This window comes from Triticum urartu, chromosome 3A, assembly GCF_056163025.1.
Source record: "Triticum urartu cultivar PI428250 chromosome 3A, HENAU_Tu73, whole genome shotgun sequence".
In the NCBI taxonomy this organism is placed as follows: Eukaryota; Viridiplantae; Streptophyta; class Magnoliopsida; order Poales; family Poaceae; genus Triticum; species Triticum urartu.
Genome location: NC_141875.1, coordinates 450,159,615 through 450,173,409, shown reverse-complemented (window position 1 = coordinate 450,173,409; position 13,795 = coordinate 450,159,615). Strand labels below are relative to the sequence as shown.

General features: G+C 52.8%; 1 protein-coding gene across 1 annotated transcript in view; it reads right to left on the bottom strand.

The window, feature by feature from the left end:
- Nucleotides 1–13,439, bottom strand: part of LOC125544307 (uncharacterized) — a 39,258-nt gene extending 25,819 nt beyond the window's left edge. Inside the window, exon 1 of the mRNA XM_087515443.1 lies at nt 13,361–13,439. Coding sequence (XP_087371569.1) covers nt 13,361–13,439 — 79 coding nt within the window. The remainder of the gene's footprint in view (nt 1–13,360) is intronic.
- Nucleotides 13,440–13,795: the final 356 nt, after the last annotated feature.

The following is a 13,795-nucleotide window of genomic DNA, read 5'->3' as shown; positions in this document are numbered from 1 at the left end:
AATCCCCATCGGGATCTTACCCGGTCCAATCCAACCAGCAGCCGCCACTGTCGTGGTTCTAACTCTGACAGTGATGTAGGGGGCTAAGTATGGAGAGGCGAGGTCTTAGCTATGGAGAGGTTGTAAGGACGCAAGGTTTACGAGTTCAGGCCCTTCTCGGAAGAAGTAAAAGCCCTACGTCTCGGAGCCCAGAGGCGGTCGACTGGATTATGTGTGTATGAGTTACAGAGGTGCGAACCCTTGTCTCGGAGGAAGGGGGTGGCTTATATAGAGTGCGCCAGGACCCCGGCCAGCCCATGTTACGAAGGGTTCAATGTACATTAAGCAGGGCGTTTCTGGTAACGCTAGTAATAAAGTGCTATGATGACCATAAAAGCTACTTAATGACCGACCGTTAGCGTGCGGGGCGCCTTTAGGTCTCTTGGCTGTCGAGTGGTTGGATCTTGGTCGAGTAATTGCTTCTTGGTCGAATGTCTTCGAGTCTGTCGAGTGGAACACCTCCAAGTCGATTGAAAGGTGATTTATTCTAGAGGTGTCCTTGGGTAGGGCAGTTAGGACAGGTCCGTGACCCTACCCTAGGTACATAGCTTCATCATTAGCCCCCGAATGGATCGAGGTTTGAGTGGGGAAGGAGTTGAGGACTTCTCCGACTCGTTTTCTATGCCGTGAGCATATCTTGTTTCGGATCAACGGACCTGAGTGATGACAGCAACTCCCTTTTCAGTCGCCTTGATCCATTCTTAATTCTTCGCCGAGCGAGCTTCTTTACTTGTAAGGCTCCGAGTGACGGTGCGGAGGAGATCTTTGGTCTGACAAGTTATTTGTTGCCCACGGATTTAGTGGGATCTGAATTTTGGGAAGCGCGCGGGACGGGGGAGGCCGCAGTAATCGGACGAGATAGAGCGGAGCCGCCTCGATCCCCGCGCCACCTTTTTCGCCACGTATCGCTCGTGCGGTCGTTACGGATTTTGACAGAGCCATCTGGGCCCACCTGCCAGCCACTCGGAAGCGGCCTCATATAAGGCGTTGGACCGGAGTCTCCCGAACAGTGCGCCCCATTATCTCTTCTCCTCCTCACGCCTCTTCTCTCCGCTCGCTCTCGCTCCAGTGCCACCGCGCCACACGTGTCTCGTCGGCGACAATGGTGAAGGAGAAGACAACGGCTCTGGAGCGGGCAAAGAAGGCGACGGCGAGGTCAAAGGGGAAGGCGACGAGCCGGGGCGGATCTTCTTCGCGGACTGGCCTGCCGAAGGGTTGGATCCAGGGCGACTGGATCCACTCGAGGATCTCCCAAGAAGACCTCGACGACCTAGCCGAGGGAGGGCTGATCCCCTACGACTCGGCGCGGCTTCCAGGGAAGGAATCCGAGCCGCAACCCCGGGAGGGTGAGCACGTTCTTCTTGCCACCCACGTCGACCATGGGTTTTCCTTGCCTCCTCATCCTTTCTTCCGAGGGTTTCTGAACTTCTTTGGGGCTCAACTCCACCATTTTACCCCCAACTCAATCGTTTATCTTGCCGCGTTCATTTCCTTGTGTGAGAACTTCTTGGGTTGTCGACTTCACTGGGGTCTTTTCAAGCATATTTTCACTTGTCGCTCCCAGACAGTGAAAAAGGCTAATCCGAGTGACAAGAGGACCCAAGTGATCCAGATGTGTGGGGGTCTTGGCATCCAGACGAGGGGAAAAAGCTCCTTTCCGGCCATGATTCTTCCCGATTCAGTTTGCGGATGGCAGTCGACCTGGTTCTACTGCAAAGACCAGTCGACGCCAGGGAAATCGACTGGCCTCCCTCCCTTTACCATGGACCGAGTGGAAAAACCCTCCCCTTTGAAGGTGCTCCCGGAGGAGAAGGCGCACGTGAAGGTGTTGGTCAACCGAGTGGTCCAGCTCATTCGCGACGGGGTAACTGGTATGGATCTCTTGGAGGTCTTCCTTCAGCGGCGCATCCAGCCTCTCCAAGCCCGAGACCACCCGATGTGGATGTATTCGGGTCTAGAAGACTCCACTCGGATCTACCCGGAGGAGGTCGATGACGACACGCTGGAGAAGTGCCTGTCGAGCATTACCGGGAACAAGGACAATCCCAGAGGAGCCAGGAGAGTCCCCCCATTCGACCAGTCGCATGCACCAGAGCAGGTCTGATTCTGAGTTTTTGCTTGTAATCTGAATTCACTCGCGCGGCTGTCTGTATTGCGTCGACTGACTTTGTTCTCCCTGCTTTCTTTCAGGCCATTACTGAAATGTATTCGATGCCCAACGGGGAGCAAGAGCAAGCTCTGGAAGGCGAGGCGAGTGGTGGCGAAAGTGGCGAGTGGACTTCTGATGGTGAAGGGGATAGTGGAAGTGACGACTCAAGTGATGGGGAAGAAGTCGAGTCGCCTCCTCGCATAGAGAGACGATCCAAGCTTGACCAAGAACGGCCGAGTGCCCGCGACAAGGCAACTGCTCAGGCTGGCCAGTCTTTGAAGCGTCCTCGGGTCTCTTCACCAACCCCGACTGAGAAGGCACCAAAACACCCCAAAGTTGCAGAGCCGAAGACTCGGAAGGCGCTGCCAAAGATCAAGATCGATATCCCTGTCGCCTCCGCGTGAGTGTCTCTCCTTGTATTCGCTCGACGCTCCGCGCTGTTTGTTTTTCTTGTTTTAACTGGACGAACTTTGGAATTGTTAGCACTGCCACTTCCGGGACCTCAGCTTACAGGGATGATGATGAGGTGATGGAGGATGCGGTCACTTCTAATCCAGGTATGATTTCCGCCATACTATCTTTCTTTGGTCGATTCAACTACATCGTGCATCATTGGGTGACGTGATTTTGGCAATTTGAACTTTGCACAGCTCCCAACATTATTGACCTCCCTGATGATGATGAAGAGCCCGAGAGGTCTTTGACGAGGAAGAGTAGGCAAGCTCCTGCAAGTGAGGCGCTACAGTCGATGCCGAGGGTGGAACCAGTCGTTCAGGACACTGGTGACGTCAATCGGGGTTCTGTTACCTTCGTGGAGCCCCTGTCGAGTGCCTTGCCTTCTTCTTCGACTGCTCAGGCCCCTGTCGACCCGCCTTCAGTTTTTGCAACCCATCATGTCCCAGAGGACGAGGTGAATGCTGCTAGGGAAGCCATACGCCAGGCAGGCATTATGATGGAGAAGATGAAGATGGTGCGGGACGCCAGCCAAGCCGCCTATGATGCCAGCTCGGCTCTCCAGAGCAACGTTCAGGTTAGTCGGCTATCTGAAGATTCTTTCCGAAAATCTTTGCGTCTGTACACCCACTGGGTGCGTCGATTGAAGTTTTGGACTAGTGGAGACTACAGTGGACTGCTGGCAGTCGACTATAGTCTTCATATTTTGCCGAATGTATAAACCAAACTGGTAGTTTGTCTCTTCCACTCGACTTCGGCGGGCCGGCCGAGTGGGATCAGAACCGGTGGGGGCACGCTAAGCGCACCCACTGGGTGTAGTCCCCGAGACTATGGTGGACTGCTGGCAGTCGACTGTAGTCTGAGTTCTACTTTCTTTCTCTCTTTTTTTTGAACTCGACTTCCGCGGGCCGGTCGAGTGGGATCAGAACCGGTGGGGGCATGCTAAGTGCACCCACTGGGTGTAGTCCCCGAGACTATGGTGGACTACTGGCAGTCGACCGTAGTCTTAGTATTTATTGCCTTTGTTGTTTTTTTTGCTGTAACGATAACTTCTCCCCTTTGATTTCAGAAATCTTGCGATCTTGGAGCTCGCTTTGCTGACTTGGAGAAGCAGCAGATTCAACTGAACCTTGATTTGGAGCTGGCCAGGACAGAGCTGCAAAAGGTCAGAGACGGCGCCGCAGGTAAGACGATTTTGTCGACTGGTTAGTTTTTAGGCTTGAGTACCCTTCTGCTATTTCCGAATCAACCATCATTTCTTTGCAGAAAAACTGAGAGAAGCTCTGGTGAAGAAGGATCAGGACTTGGCTGCTGCCCATAAGGAGGCTGACGACAAGACCGCTCTGGCCGAACAGAAGCTGGCTTCGGTCGGCCAGTTAGAAGAAGAGAATACCAGGCTGAAGACCTCTCTGAATGAAGCCAACAGGGAGTGTACACGTTGGAAGAAGGATAACCTCAACCTGAACGAAAAGATGGAAGGCATCGCTCGCAGGAGGGACGATCTGGAGAGCTACTTGCGGAGCCTCGCCAAGAAGTTGTATATCAAGCTTGAAGGTGCACATTCAGTTCTGACTGGTGTGTTTTTTTTGTGTCGACTCAGTGTATGAAAATTGACTTATCCTTGGATCGTGAATGCAGAGTTTTGCCAGAACTTTGAAGAGGAGACTGGGCGGATCGAACCAGGTTTGGATCCAATCAACTCTCCCGTGAAAGATGAAACTGCCATGAATCTGCTCCGACTGGAATCTCGCATCGACGGTGCCGTGGACTACTTGGCTCGACTGAAGGTCGCCATGTCATGGATCGACCCGGCACTTTGGCCAGAGGCTACGCTCCAAAACGATCTCGAGTCTCTGATGACTCGACTTAACGGAATCCCTGACCAAGTGCAGGAGTGGAAGAAGTCTTCTGCTCGGTGTGGCGCTGATGTGGCTCTGTCCTTGGTTCGTGTCCACTGCAAGGAGGTGCGACAAGACAAGCTGGCAGCAATCAAGGTCGCCAACACCCAGAAGCATGACTTCCGAACCTTTATGGAGACTTTCATCGCTGCAGCCACTCGGATAGCTGACGGCGTCGACCTGGATGAGTTCGTCGAGCCTGCCAGCCCTCCTCCTGCGGAGTGAACAAACTCTTATGTCCCACCTTAAATTTGCCTCGGAATGCCGAGTGGTTTTTGTAACCGTTAAACTTTTTCAGGCTGCATGCCCGAGTACTTCGATCTGTGGTCTGGAACCTTTAGAATTTATCTGAACTTGGTTTACCGTTGAATATCTTTATGAATCTCCTGCTGAGTGAACCCATTCTTCATTCGAGACAACTTTTGCACTCGCAGCGCAGTTCCGAAGGAGAGGGAAGCAGTCGACCCATGTCTTGTATTTGTGGCGAAGCTCTCCAGGAGAAGGTGGCAGTCGACCCACCCCTCGTCGTCCTTGAGGATTGAGAGGTGTTTCGTACTTAGGCGAGTGTCGGACTGCAGCTAAGTCTCCTAGTGAGAGAACCTAGGCGAGTACTGGACTGCAGCTAAGCCCCCGAGTGGGAGGATTGCTCTCCACTCGGTAGGATTTTTTTCGAACTTAGGCGAGTGCCTGACTGCAGCTAAGCCCCCGAGTGGGAGGTCTGCTCTCCACTCGGTAGGATTTTTTCAAACTTAGGCGAGTACTGGACTGCAGCTAAGCCCCCGAGTGGAAGGTCTGCTCTCCACTCGGTAGGATTTTTTCAAACTTAGGCGAGTACTGGACTGCAGCTAAGCCCCCCGAGTGGGAGGTCTGCTCACCACTCGGTAGGATTTTTAAACACTTAGGCGAGCACTGGGCTGCAGCTAAGCCTCCGAGTGGGAGTCTGGCTCACCAATCGGTAGGATTTGTAAACACTTAGGCGAGCACTGGGCTGCAGCTAAGCCTCCGAGTGGGAGGTTTGCTCTCCACTCAGTAGGATTTTTAAACACTTAGGCGAGCACTGGGCTGCAGCTAAGCCTCCGAGTGGGAGTCTGGCTCACCACTCGGTAGGATTTTTAAACACTTAGGCGAGCACTGGGCTGCAGCTAAGCCTCCGAGTGGGAGGTTTGCTCTCCACTCGGTAGGATTTTTAAACACTTAGGCGAGCACTGGGCTGCAGCTAAGCCTCCGAGTGGGAGTCTGGCTCACCACTCGGTAGGATTTTTAAACACTTAGGCGAGCACTGGGCTGCAGCTAAGCCTCCGAGTGGGAGGTTTGCTCTCCACTCGGTAGGATTTTTAAACACTTAGGCGAGCACTGGGCTGCAGCTAAGCCTCCGAGTGGGAGGTTTGCTCTCCACTCGGTAGGATTTTTAAACACTTAGGCGAGCACTGGGCTGCAGCTAAGCCTCCGAGTGGGAGGTTTTCTCTCTACTCGGTAGGATTTTTAAACACTTAGGCGAGCACTGGGCTGCAGCTAAGCCTCCGAGTGGGGGCTGACTGACCACTCGGTAGGATTTTTAAACACTTAGGCGAGCACTGGGCTGCAGCTAAGCCTCCGAGTGGGAGTCTGGCTCACCACTCGGTAGGATTTTTAAACACTTAGGCGAGCACTAGGCTGCAGCTAAGCCTCCGAGTGGGAGTCTGGCTCGCCACTCGGTAGGATTTTTAAACACTTAGGCGAGCACTGAGCTGCAGCTAAGCCTCCGAGTGGGAGTCTGGCTCGCCACTCGGTAGGATTTTTTTACAAACTTAGGCGAAACGAATTCGCAGCTAAGCCACCCACTGGGGGTTTTCACACGCAAACAAAAGCAACAACAATTATAGGAAAATTTGTAACACTCTTGTCTTTGATAAATAGACCACAGAAGTTTTTCTTATTACATCTCATCCGAGTGAGAATTCAAGTGTGAAAGGGGCGGAGCAGTTCTGCACTCCAAGCTCGTGGCTCATCGATCTGGCGATCGACATTGTAAAGGTGATACGCTCCATTGTGGAGGACACTGGTGACGATGAAGGGGCCTTCCCAAGTAGGAGCGAGCTTGTGTGGTTTCTGTTGATCCACTCGGAGGACCAAATCTCCTTCTTGGAAGGCTCGACTCTTCACATTTCTGGCATGGAATCGACGCAAGTCTTGCTGATAAATGGTCGATCGGATCATAGCCATTTCTCTTTCTTCTTCCAGGAGGTCGACTGCGTCTTGCCGGGCTTGTTCTGCTTCATCTTCGGTATAAAGCTCGACTCGGGGTGCATTGTGAAGTAGATCACTCGGCAGGACTGCTTCCGCTCCGTAAACCAGAAAGAACGGAGTTCTTCCAGTCGACCGATTCGGGGTAGTCCTCAATCCCCACAGAACCGACGGAAGCTCGTCGACCCAAGCGCCTGCTGTGTGCTTGAGATCACGCATCAGCCGAGGCTTTAGTCCTTTGAGAATCAGACCATTTGCCCTTTCCGCTTGTCCATTCGACTGGGGGTGGGCGACCGATGCGTAGTCGACTCGTGTGCCTTGAGAGGCGCAAAAAGCTCTGAACTTGTCTGAATCAAAGTTTGACCCATTATCGGTGATGATGCTATGCGGGACTCCATATCTGAATGTTAACTCTCTGACGAAACTGATAGCAGTGCAAGCATCAAGATTCTTGATAGGCTTAGCTTCAATCCATTTGGTAAACTTGTCGACTGCCACAAGCACATGTGTGAAGCCGCTCCTGCCTGTTCTCAATGGGCCAATCATGTCCAGTCCCCAAACAGCGAAGGGCCAGACGAGTGGAATGGTCTTCAGGGCTGATGCAGGCTTGTGCGACATGTTGGAGTAGAACTGGCACCCTTCAAACTTGTCGACTATCTCTTTTGCCATTTCATTCGCTCTTGGCCAGTAAAATCCCGCTCGGTATGCTTTAGCCACAATGGTCCGAGAGGATGCATGATGACCACAGGTCCCTGAGTGGATATCATCAAGGATTATCTGACCTTCTTCTGGTGTTATACACTTCTAACCGACTCCAGTCGTGCTTTCTCTATACAACTGTCCCTTTATGACTGTAAAGTCCTTGGATCGACGGACGATCTGTCGAGCCTCTTCTTCATCCTCCGGGAGTTCCTTTCTCAGGATATACGCGATGTACGGTATCGTCCAGTCAGGGGTGATTGCCAAAACTTCCATGATTAGGTCGACCACTGCCGGAATTTCAACTTCAGCCGGATCTGTGGCACTCTTTGGCTGCGGGGCTTCATCTGTAAAAGGATCTTCTTGGACTGATGGCGAGTGGATGTGTTCCAAAAACACATTGCTGGGGATGGCTTCTCTCTTGGAGCCTATCTTTGCCAAATCATCAGCCGCTTGATTTTTCAGTCGGGGATGTGATGAAGCTCTAACCCCTCGAATTTCTTCTCTAACTTTCTCACTGCATTGCAATAACCAGTCATAGCTGGACTTCTGACGTCCCATTCTTTCATCACCTGATTAACCACCAAATCTGAGTCGCCATAGACCATGAGGCGACGGACGCCGAGTGAAATGGCCATGCGCAACCCATACAAAAGTGCTTCATATTCTGCTTCGTTATTGGAGGAATCGAAGTGAATCTGGAGAACATATCTGAGCTTATCTCCTCGGGGGGAAACCAATACTACCCCAGCACCAGAACCATTCAGCATCTTAGATCCATCGAAGAACATGGTCCAGTGCTCCAAGTGAACTTGAGTCGGAAGTTGCTGTTCGATCCACTCGGCGACGAAATCTGCAATTGCTTGGGACTTGATAGCTTTCTTTGCCTCAAACTTGATATCTAGGGAAAGAAGTTCAATCGCCCATTTGGCCACTCGACCAGTTGCATTTCTGTTGTGCAAAATCTCTGATAGTGGAGCGTCGCTGACGACTGTAATGGAATGATCAGAGAAGTAATGTGCAACCTTCTTCGTGGTCATATATATCCCATATACAAGCTTCTGGTAATGAGGATATCTTTGCTTTGAAGGAGTCAAAACTTCAGAAACATAATATACTAGGCGCTGAACTTTGAAGGCCTTTCTTTCTTCTTCCCGCTCGACCGTAAGTACTGTACTAACAACTTGTCCTGTGGCTGCAATGTAAATCAGCAAAGGCTCCTTGCTGATTGGGGCAGCAAGCACCGGCTGGGTGGAGAGCAGAGCTTTGAGCTCTGTAAACGCTGCATCAGCTTCTGGAGTCCACTCGAACTTGTCGGACTTCTTCATCAGTCGGTAAAGAGGCAATGCCTTTTCACCGAGGCGAGAGATGAATCGACTTAAAGCGGCCAAGCATCCTGTAAGCTTCTGGACGTCATGCACACGCACAGGACGTTTCATCCGGAGTATAGTACCAATTTTTTCAGGATTGGCATCGATTCCCCGTTCAGAAACGAGAAAACCGAGTAACTTCCCACCTGGAACTCCGAACGTGCACTTTGACGGATTGAGCTTGATATCATACCTCCAGAGGTTGGCAAAGGTTTCAGCAAGGTCAGTCAGCAGGTCGGAACCCTTCCGTGACTTGACCACAATATCATCCATGTATGCCTCCACATTCTGACTGATTTGAGTGAGCAAACACTTCTGAATCATCCTCATGAACGTGGCTTCGGCATTCTTGAGGCCGAACGGCATGGTAACATAACAGAAGCACCCGAATGGAGTGATGAAAGCTATTTTGATCTCGTCGGGCCCGTACAGACGGATCTGATGGTACCCGGAATAGGCGTCTAGGAAAGACAAACGCTCACATCCCGCAGTCGAGTCGACTATCTGGTCAATGCGGGGGAGAGGAAAATGATCTTTCGGGCAGGCCCAATTGATATGCTTGAAATCAATGCACATGCGAAGTGACTTGTCCTTCTTGGGGACCATGACAACATTGGCGAGCCACTCGGAGTGGTAAATTTCTCGGATGAACTCCGCTGCTAAGAGCCGAGCCACCTCCTCGCCAATGGCCTTCCTCTTCTGGACGGCGGACCGTCGAAGATGTTCTTTCACAGGTTTAAATTTTGGGTCGACTCGTAGACGGTGCTCAGCCAGCCCCTTGGGAACTCTAGGCATGTCAGCAGGCTTCCATGCGAAGATGTCCCAGTTCTCACGGAGGAACTGGATGAGCGCTTCTTCCTATTTGGAGTCGACCGTCATTGAGATGTGAGTCGGAGCAGCGTTTGGATCGGTCGGGTGAATGTGAACTGCCTTCGTTTCACCGGACGACTGAAAAGCTGATTCTGAAGTAGGCTTCTTAGCCCATAGCAACTCACTCGGATCTGCAGTCTTCTGATACTCTTGCAGCTCGACCACCGCCATCTGAGCATCAGCAATCTTTGAGCCTTTCTAAAAACACTCTTCTGCTTTCTTCCGATTGCCTATAATAGTGATCACACCTTTGGGACCAGGCATCTTCAATTTGAGATACACATAACATGGTCGAGCCATGAAGCGTGCATAAGCTGGCCTGCCCAAAATAGCGTGATAAGCACTTTGGAAATCCACAACTTCGAATGTCAACTTTTCCTTGCAGTAATTCTTGGAATCACCGAAAACCACATCAAGAGCAATTTGGCCGAGTGACTCGGCTTTCTTCCCAGGAATGACTCCATGGAAACTCATGTTACTAGTGCTGAGCCTGGACATCGGGATGCCCATCCCTTTCAATGTTTCTGCATACAGTATGTTCAAACCGCTGCCTCCATCCATCAGGACTTTGGTCAGTCGAGTGCCTTCGACAACTGGGTCGACCACCAGAGCTTGCCTCCCAGGGGTGGCAATGTGCGTAGGGTGATCAGACTGGTCGAATGTGATGGCAGTCTGGGACCACTTCAAATAATTGGGTGTTGCCGGAGCAACCATATTTACCTCACGGTTAATAACCTTCAGTCGACTTTTGCTCTCAACATCAGCAAAAATCATCAGGGTGGAATTGACCTGGGGGTACCCATCATCACTATCTTCCTTGTCCTCAACTTTGTCCGACTTCTTTTCCTTATCTTTGGACTGCTTGCCCTGAAACTGCTGGATCAGAAGCCGACACTGTCGAGTGGTATGCTTTGGGTAAATGAGTCTACCCTCTTCATCTTTCTTGGTGTGGATGTGACACGGTAGATCCAAAACATCATTTCCATCTTGGTCTTTAACTTTCTTGGGGTTCCAAGGTCCTTTGGGTTTTCCCTTAAATTTTCCCTGGGTCACGGCCAGGGCCTCCCCAGGAGCGGCTGGCTCGGCTTTCTGCTTCTGTTTCCGACTGGAATTTCCTCCGGTTTCCTGGGCGACTGCTTTATGCTTGCCACTCCGGAGTCGATCCTCATCTTCACCATTAGCGTATTTGGTGGCAATCTCCATCATCCGATTCAGAGACATCTCTCCGGTTCGACCGAACTTCAGATTCAATTCTCTGTACTTAACGCCTTCTTTAAAGGCACAAACTGCTTGATGATCTGGTACATTTTCAACTGTGTGATGCAATGTGATCCACCTCTGGATGTAATCCCTCAGAGTTTCATTCAGTTTCTGCACGCAAGACCGCAATTCCGTAAGGCCTGCAGGTCGCTTGCATGTTCCTTCAAATGTGGTGACAAACACTCGGGAGAGATCCTCCCAAGTGTAAATGCTGCTGGGTGCTAACTGGTTCAGCCACGCTCTGGCTGAGCCTTCTAACATGAGAGGCAGGTGCTTCATGGCTACCTCATTGTTCCCACCGCCAATCTGGACAGCCACTCGGTAATCTTCGAGCCAAGTATCGGGCTTGGACTCACCGGTGAACTACCTAACTCCAGTCGCCAACCTGAAGTTGGGAGGAATTACAGCGGCTCTGATGGCTCGACTGAAACACTCCGGCCCTGAAACATGTACTCTGCTACTGGTAGGCGCATCTCTGTCATGGCCTTCTCGGTGAGCTCTATTCCTGTCGACCAAACCTTGAACGAGAATGGATCTCGCATCAAAGCCTGGTTCCCTGGGGTCGACTGGAATTCTCCGCCCAACACTATGAGGGCGTCTGTCCACCTGCTGTCGAGGCACATATGATCCACTCCTCGGGGGAGGGGTTGGCACTCGACGTTGATCATCACGATCGAATCGGTGATCATACTGCTCATTCCTTCTGTGCTGATCACGCCGGTCTCCACGTCCCTCACGCCTCAGAGGAAATCTTGGGCTGTGAGCCGACTGGACTGTATCCGCTGCAACGGATCGACTGTGGATCCTGTTCCGCGACTGAGAAACAACGGAATTCTGGTCTCCCGCTGCCTGGAGCAACGCTCTGATTTGCAACAAGCCTCTACCAGCCTCTGACTGGGAGGGCTGAATCGACTCTGCTATACGGGCCGCAGTCGCCAAATTCTGAATCGGAGTACGATATACCTGCGGGGGCGGAAAGAGTTGACGTCGACTGGATTCTGGAGCCCGTTGACGCGCTCGCTCGTCGAGTATTCGCTAGAGATTCTCCAGTCGAGTGCGCTCGGCCAAGTTAGCCAAGCGCGCGTCCTCCAAGGCTCGGGCCTCGGGGGTTTCTCCAACGATAGGAGTGTGGAGTGCATCCATGTTTCGGCGGCGAAGCTCCTCCCGCTGCAACGACGTGAGAGGCTCGGGGAGATACTCCTCGTGAGGACGCGACGGGTCGCCCCCTCCGTCAGCGCGGGGGAAACCGGGAGGACTGTGTGGCCCATCGATCACCAGAACCTCTACAGCTGGGTCACTGCTGTCGCATTCGGATGCAGTCTCTGCGGAGCCAGTCGACAGGTCGAACAGGCGGTAGAGGGATTCGTCGGGCTCGATTGCCGCGACTTGCGGGGTGGCCGACTGGCGGGCCACCGCATGCCTCACCCACCTCTGAAGCCTCGACCGACCGGAGCGCTTGCGCCGGCAAGAAACAGGGCGGGGAGATGCCACGGGAGTCGACCGATACTGGGTCGACGGCTGCCGCAGGAGGACACCACGGACGCATGCGCGAAAGTGCGTCGCCCTGCGGACGGGGAGCGCGTCGACGTCGAGTGGAGCCTCCTGAAGCCAAGCGGAGTCGTCGGCGATGAACGTGAGCGCGCCGAGATGGATCTCGCGGCCCTCCACCAAAGCTCCGCCCGAAACCATGATCAAGGAGATCGGAAAAAATCACAACTTCTCAAACTAGGCGCTAAGACTCCTAGCCCCAAGGTGGGCGCCAACTGTCGTGGTTCTAACTCTGACAGTGATGTAGGGGGGTAAGTATGGAGAGGCGAGGTCTTAGCTATGGAGAGGTTGTAAAGGACGCAAGGTTTACGAGTTCAGGCCCTTCTCGGAAGAAGTAAAAGCCCTACGTCTCGGAGCCCGGAGGCGGTCGACTGGATTATGTGTGTATGAGTTACAGAGGTGCGAACCCTTGTCTCGGAGGAGGGGGGTGGCTTATATAGAGTGCGCCAGGACCCCGGCCAGCCCACGTTACGAAGGGTTCAATGTACATTAAGGCAGGGCGTTTCTGGTAACGCTAGTAATAAAGTGCTATGATGACCATAAAAGCTACTTAATGACCGACCGTTAGCGTGCGGGGCGCCTTTAGGTCTCTTGGCCGTCGAGTGGTTGGATCTTGGTCGAGTAATTGCTTCTTGGTTGAATTTCTTCGAGTCTGTCGAGTGAAACACCTCCAAGTCGATTGAAAGGTGATTTATTCTAGAGGTGTCCTTGGGTAGGGCAGTTAGGACAGGTCCGTGACCCTACCCTAGGTACATAGCTTCATCAGCCACCCTCCTTGGAATTCCCCCGATCAATTCCATCCAGCCAAGCCGCCGGAGCTCCATTCCCTCCGCGTCCACTCCATCCCCTACCTCGCATGACTCCTCTATGCACCCCCTCGTCGAGCTCTGTCATCCTTAGCGTGGAGACCGACGCCGCCGCAAGCACCATGGCGCTCGGCCTCGCGCAAATTCTCCAGTCAGCACCGCTGCCTCCCCTGCGCTGCCTCCCGTGCCTGACGCTGTCCTGCGCCGTCGCCGTGGACCAACAGATGAGCCTCGCACCCATCTCTTCTCTTGTCCCTCCGTTTGTTCTTCTCTCCTCCCTGTCTCACCGGCTCTCTCTGTTCGTGCAACAGGGAGCCCCAAGGAGTTTGCGCCGGCCATCCTCGCCTCCCACGCCCGGAAGTCATCGTCCTCGAGCTCCTCGAACCATTCCCGCCTACCTCGTCGCTGGTGAGTTGCCGCCGTTCAGCAAGGTCCCCTCGTGACATCCCCGTTCCCTTCCCCGATTCGCTTCTCTCTCTG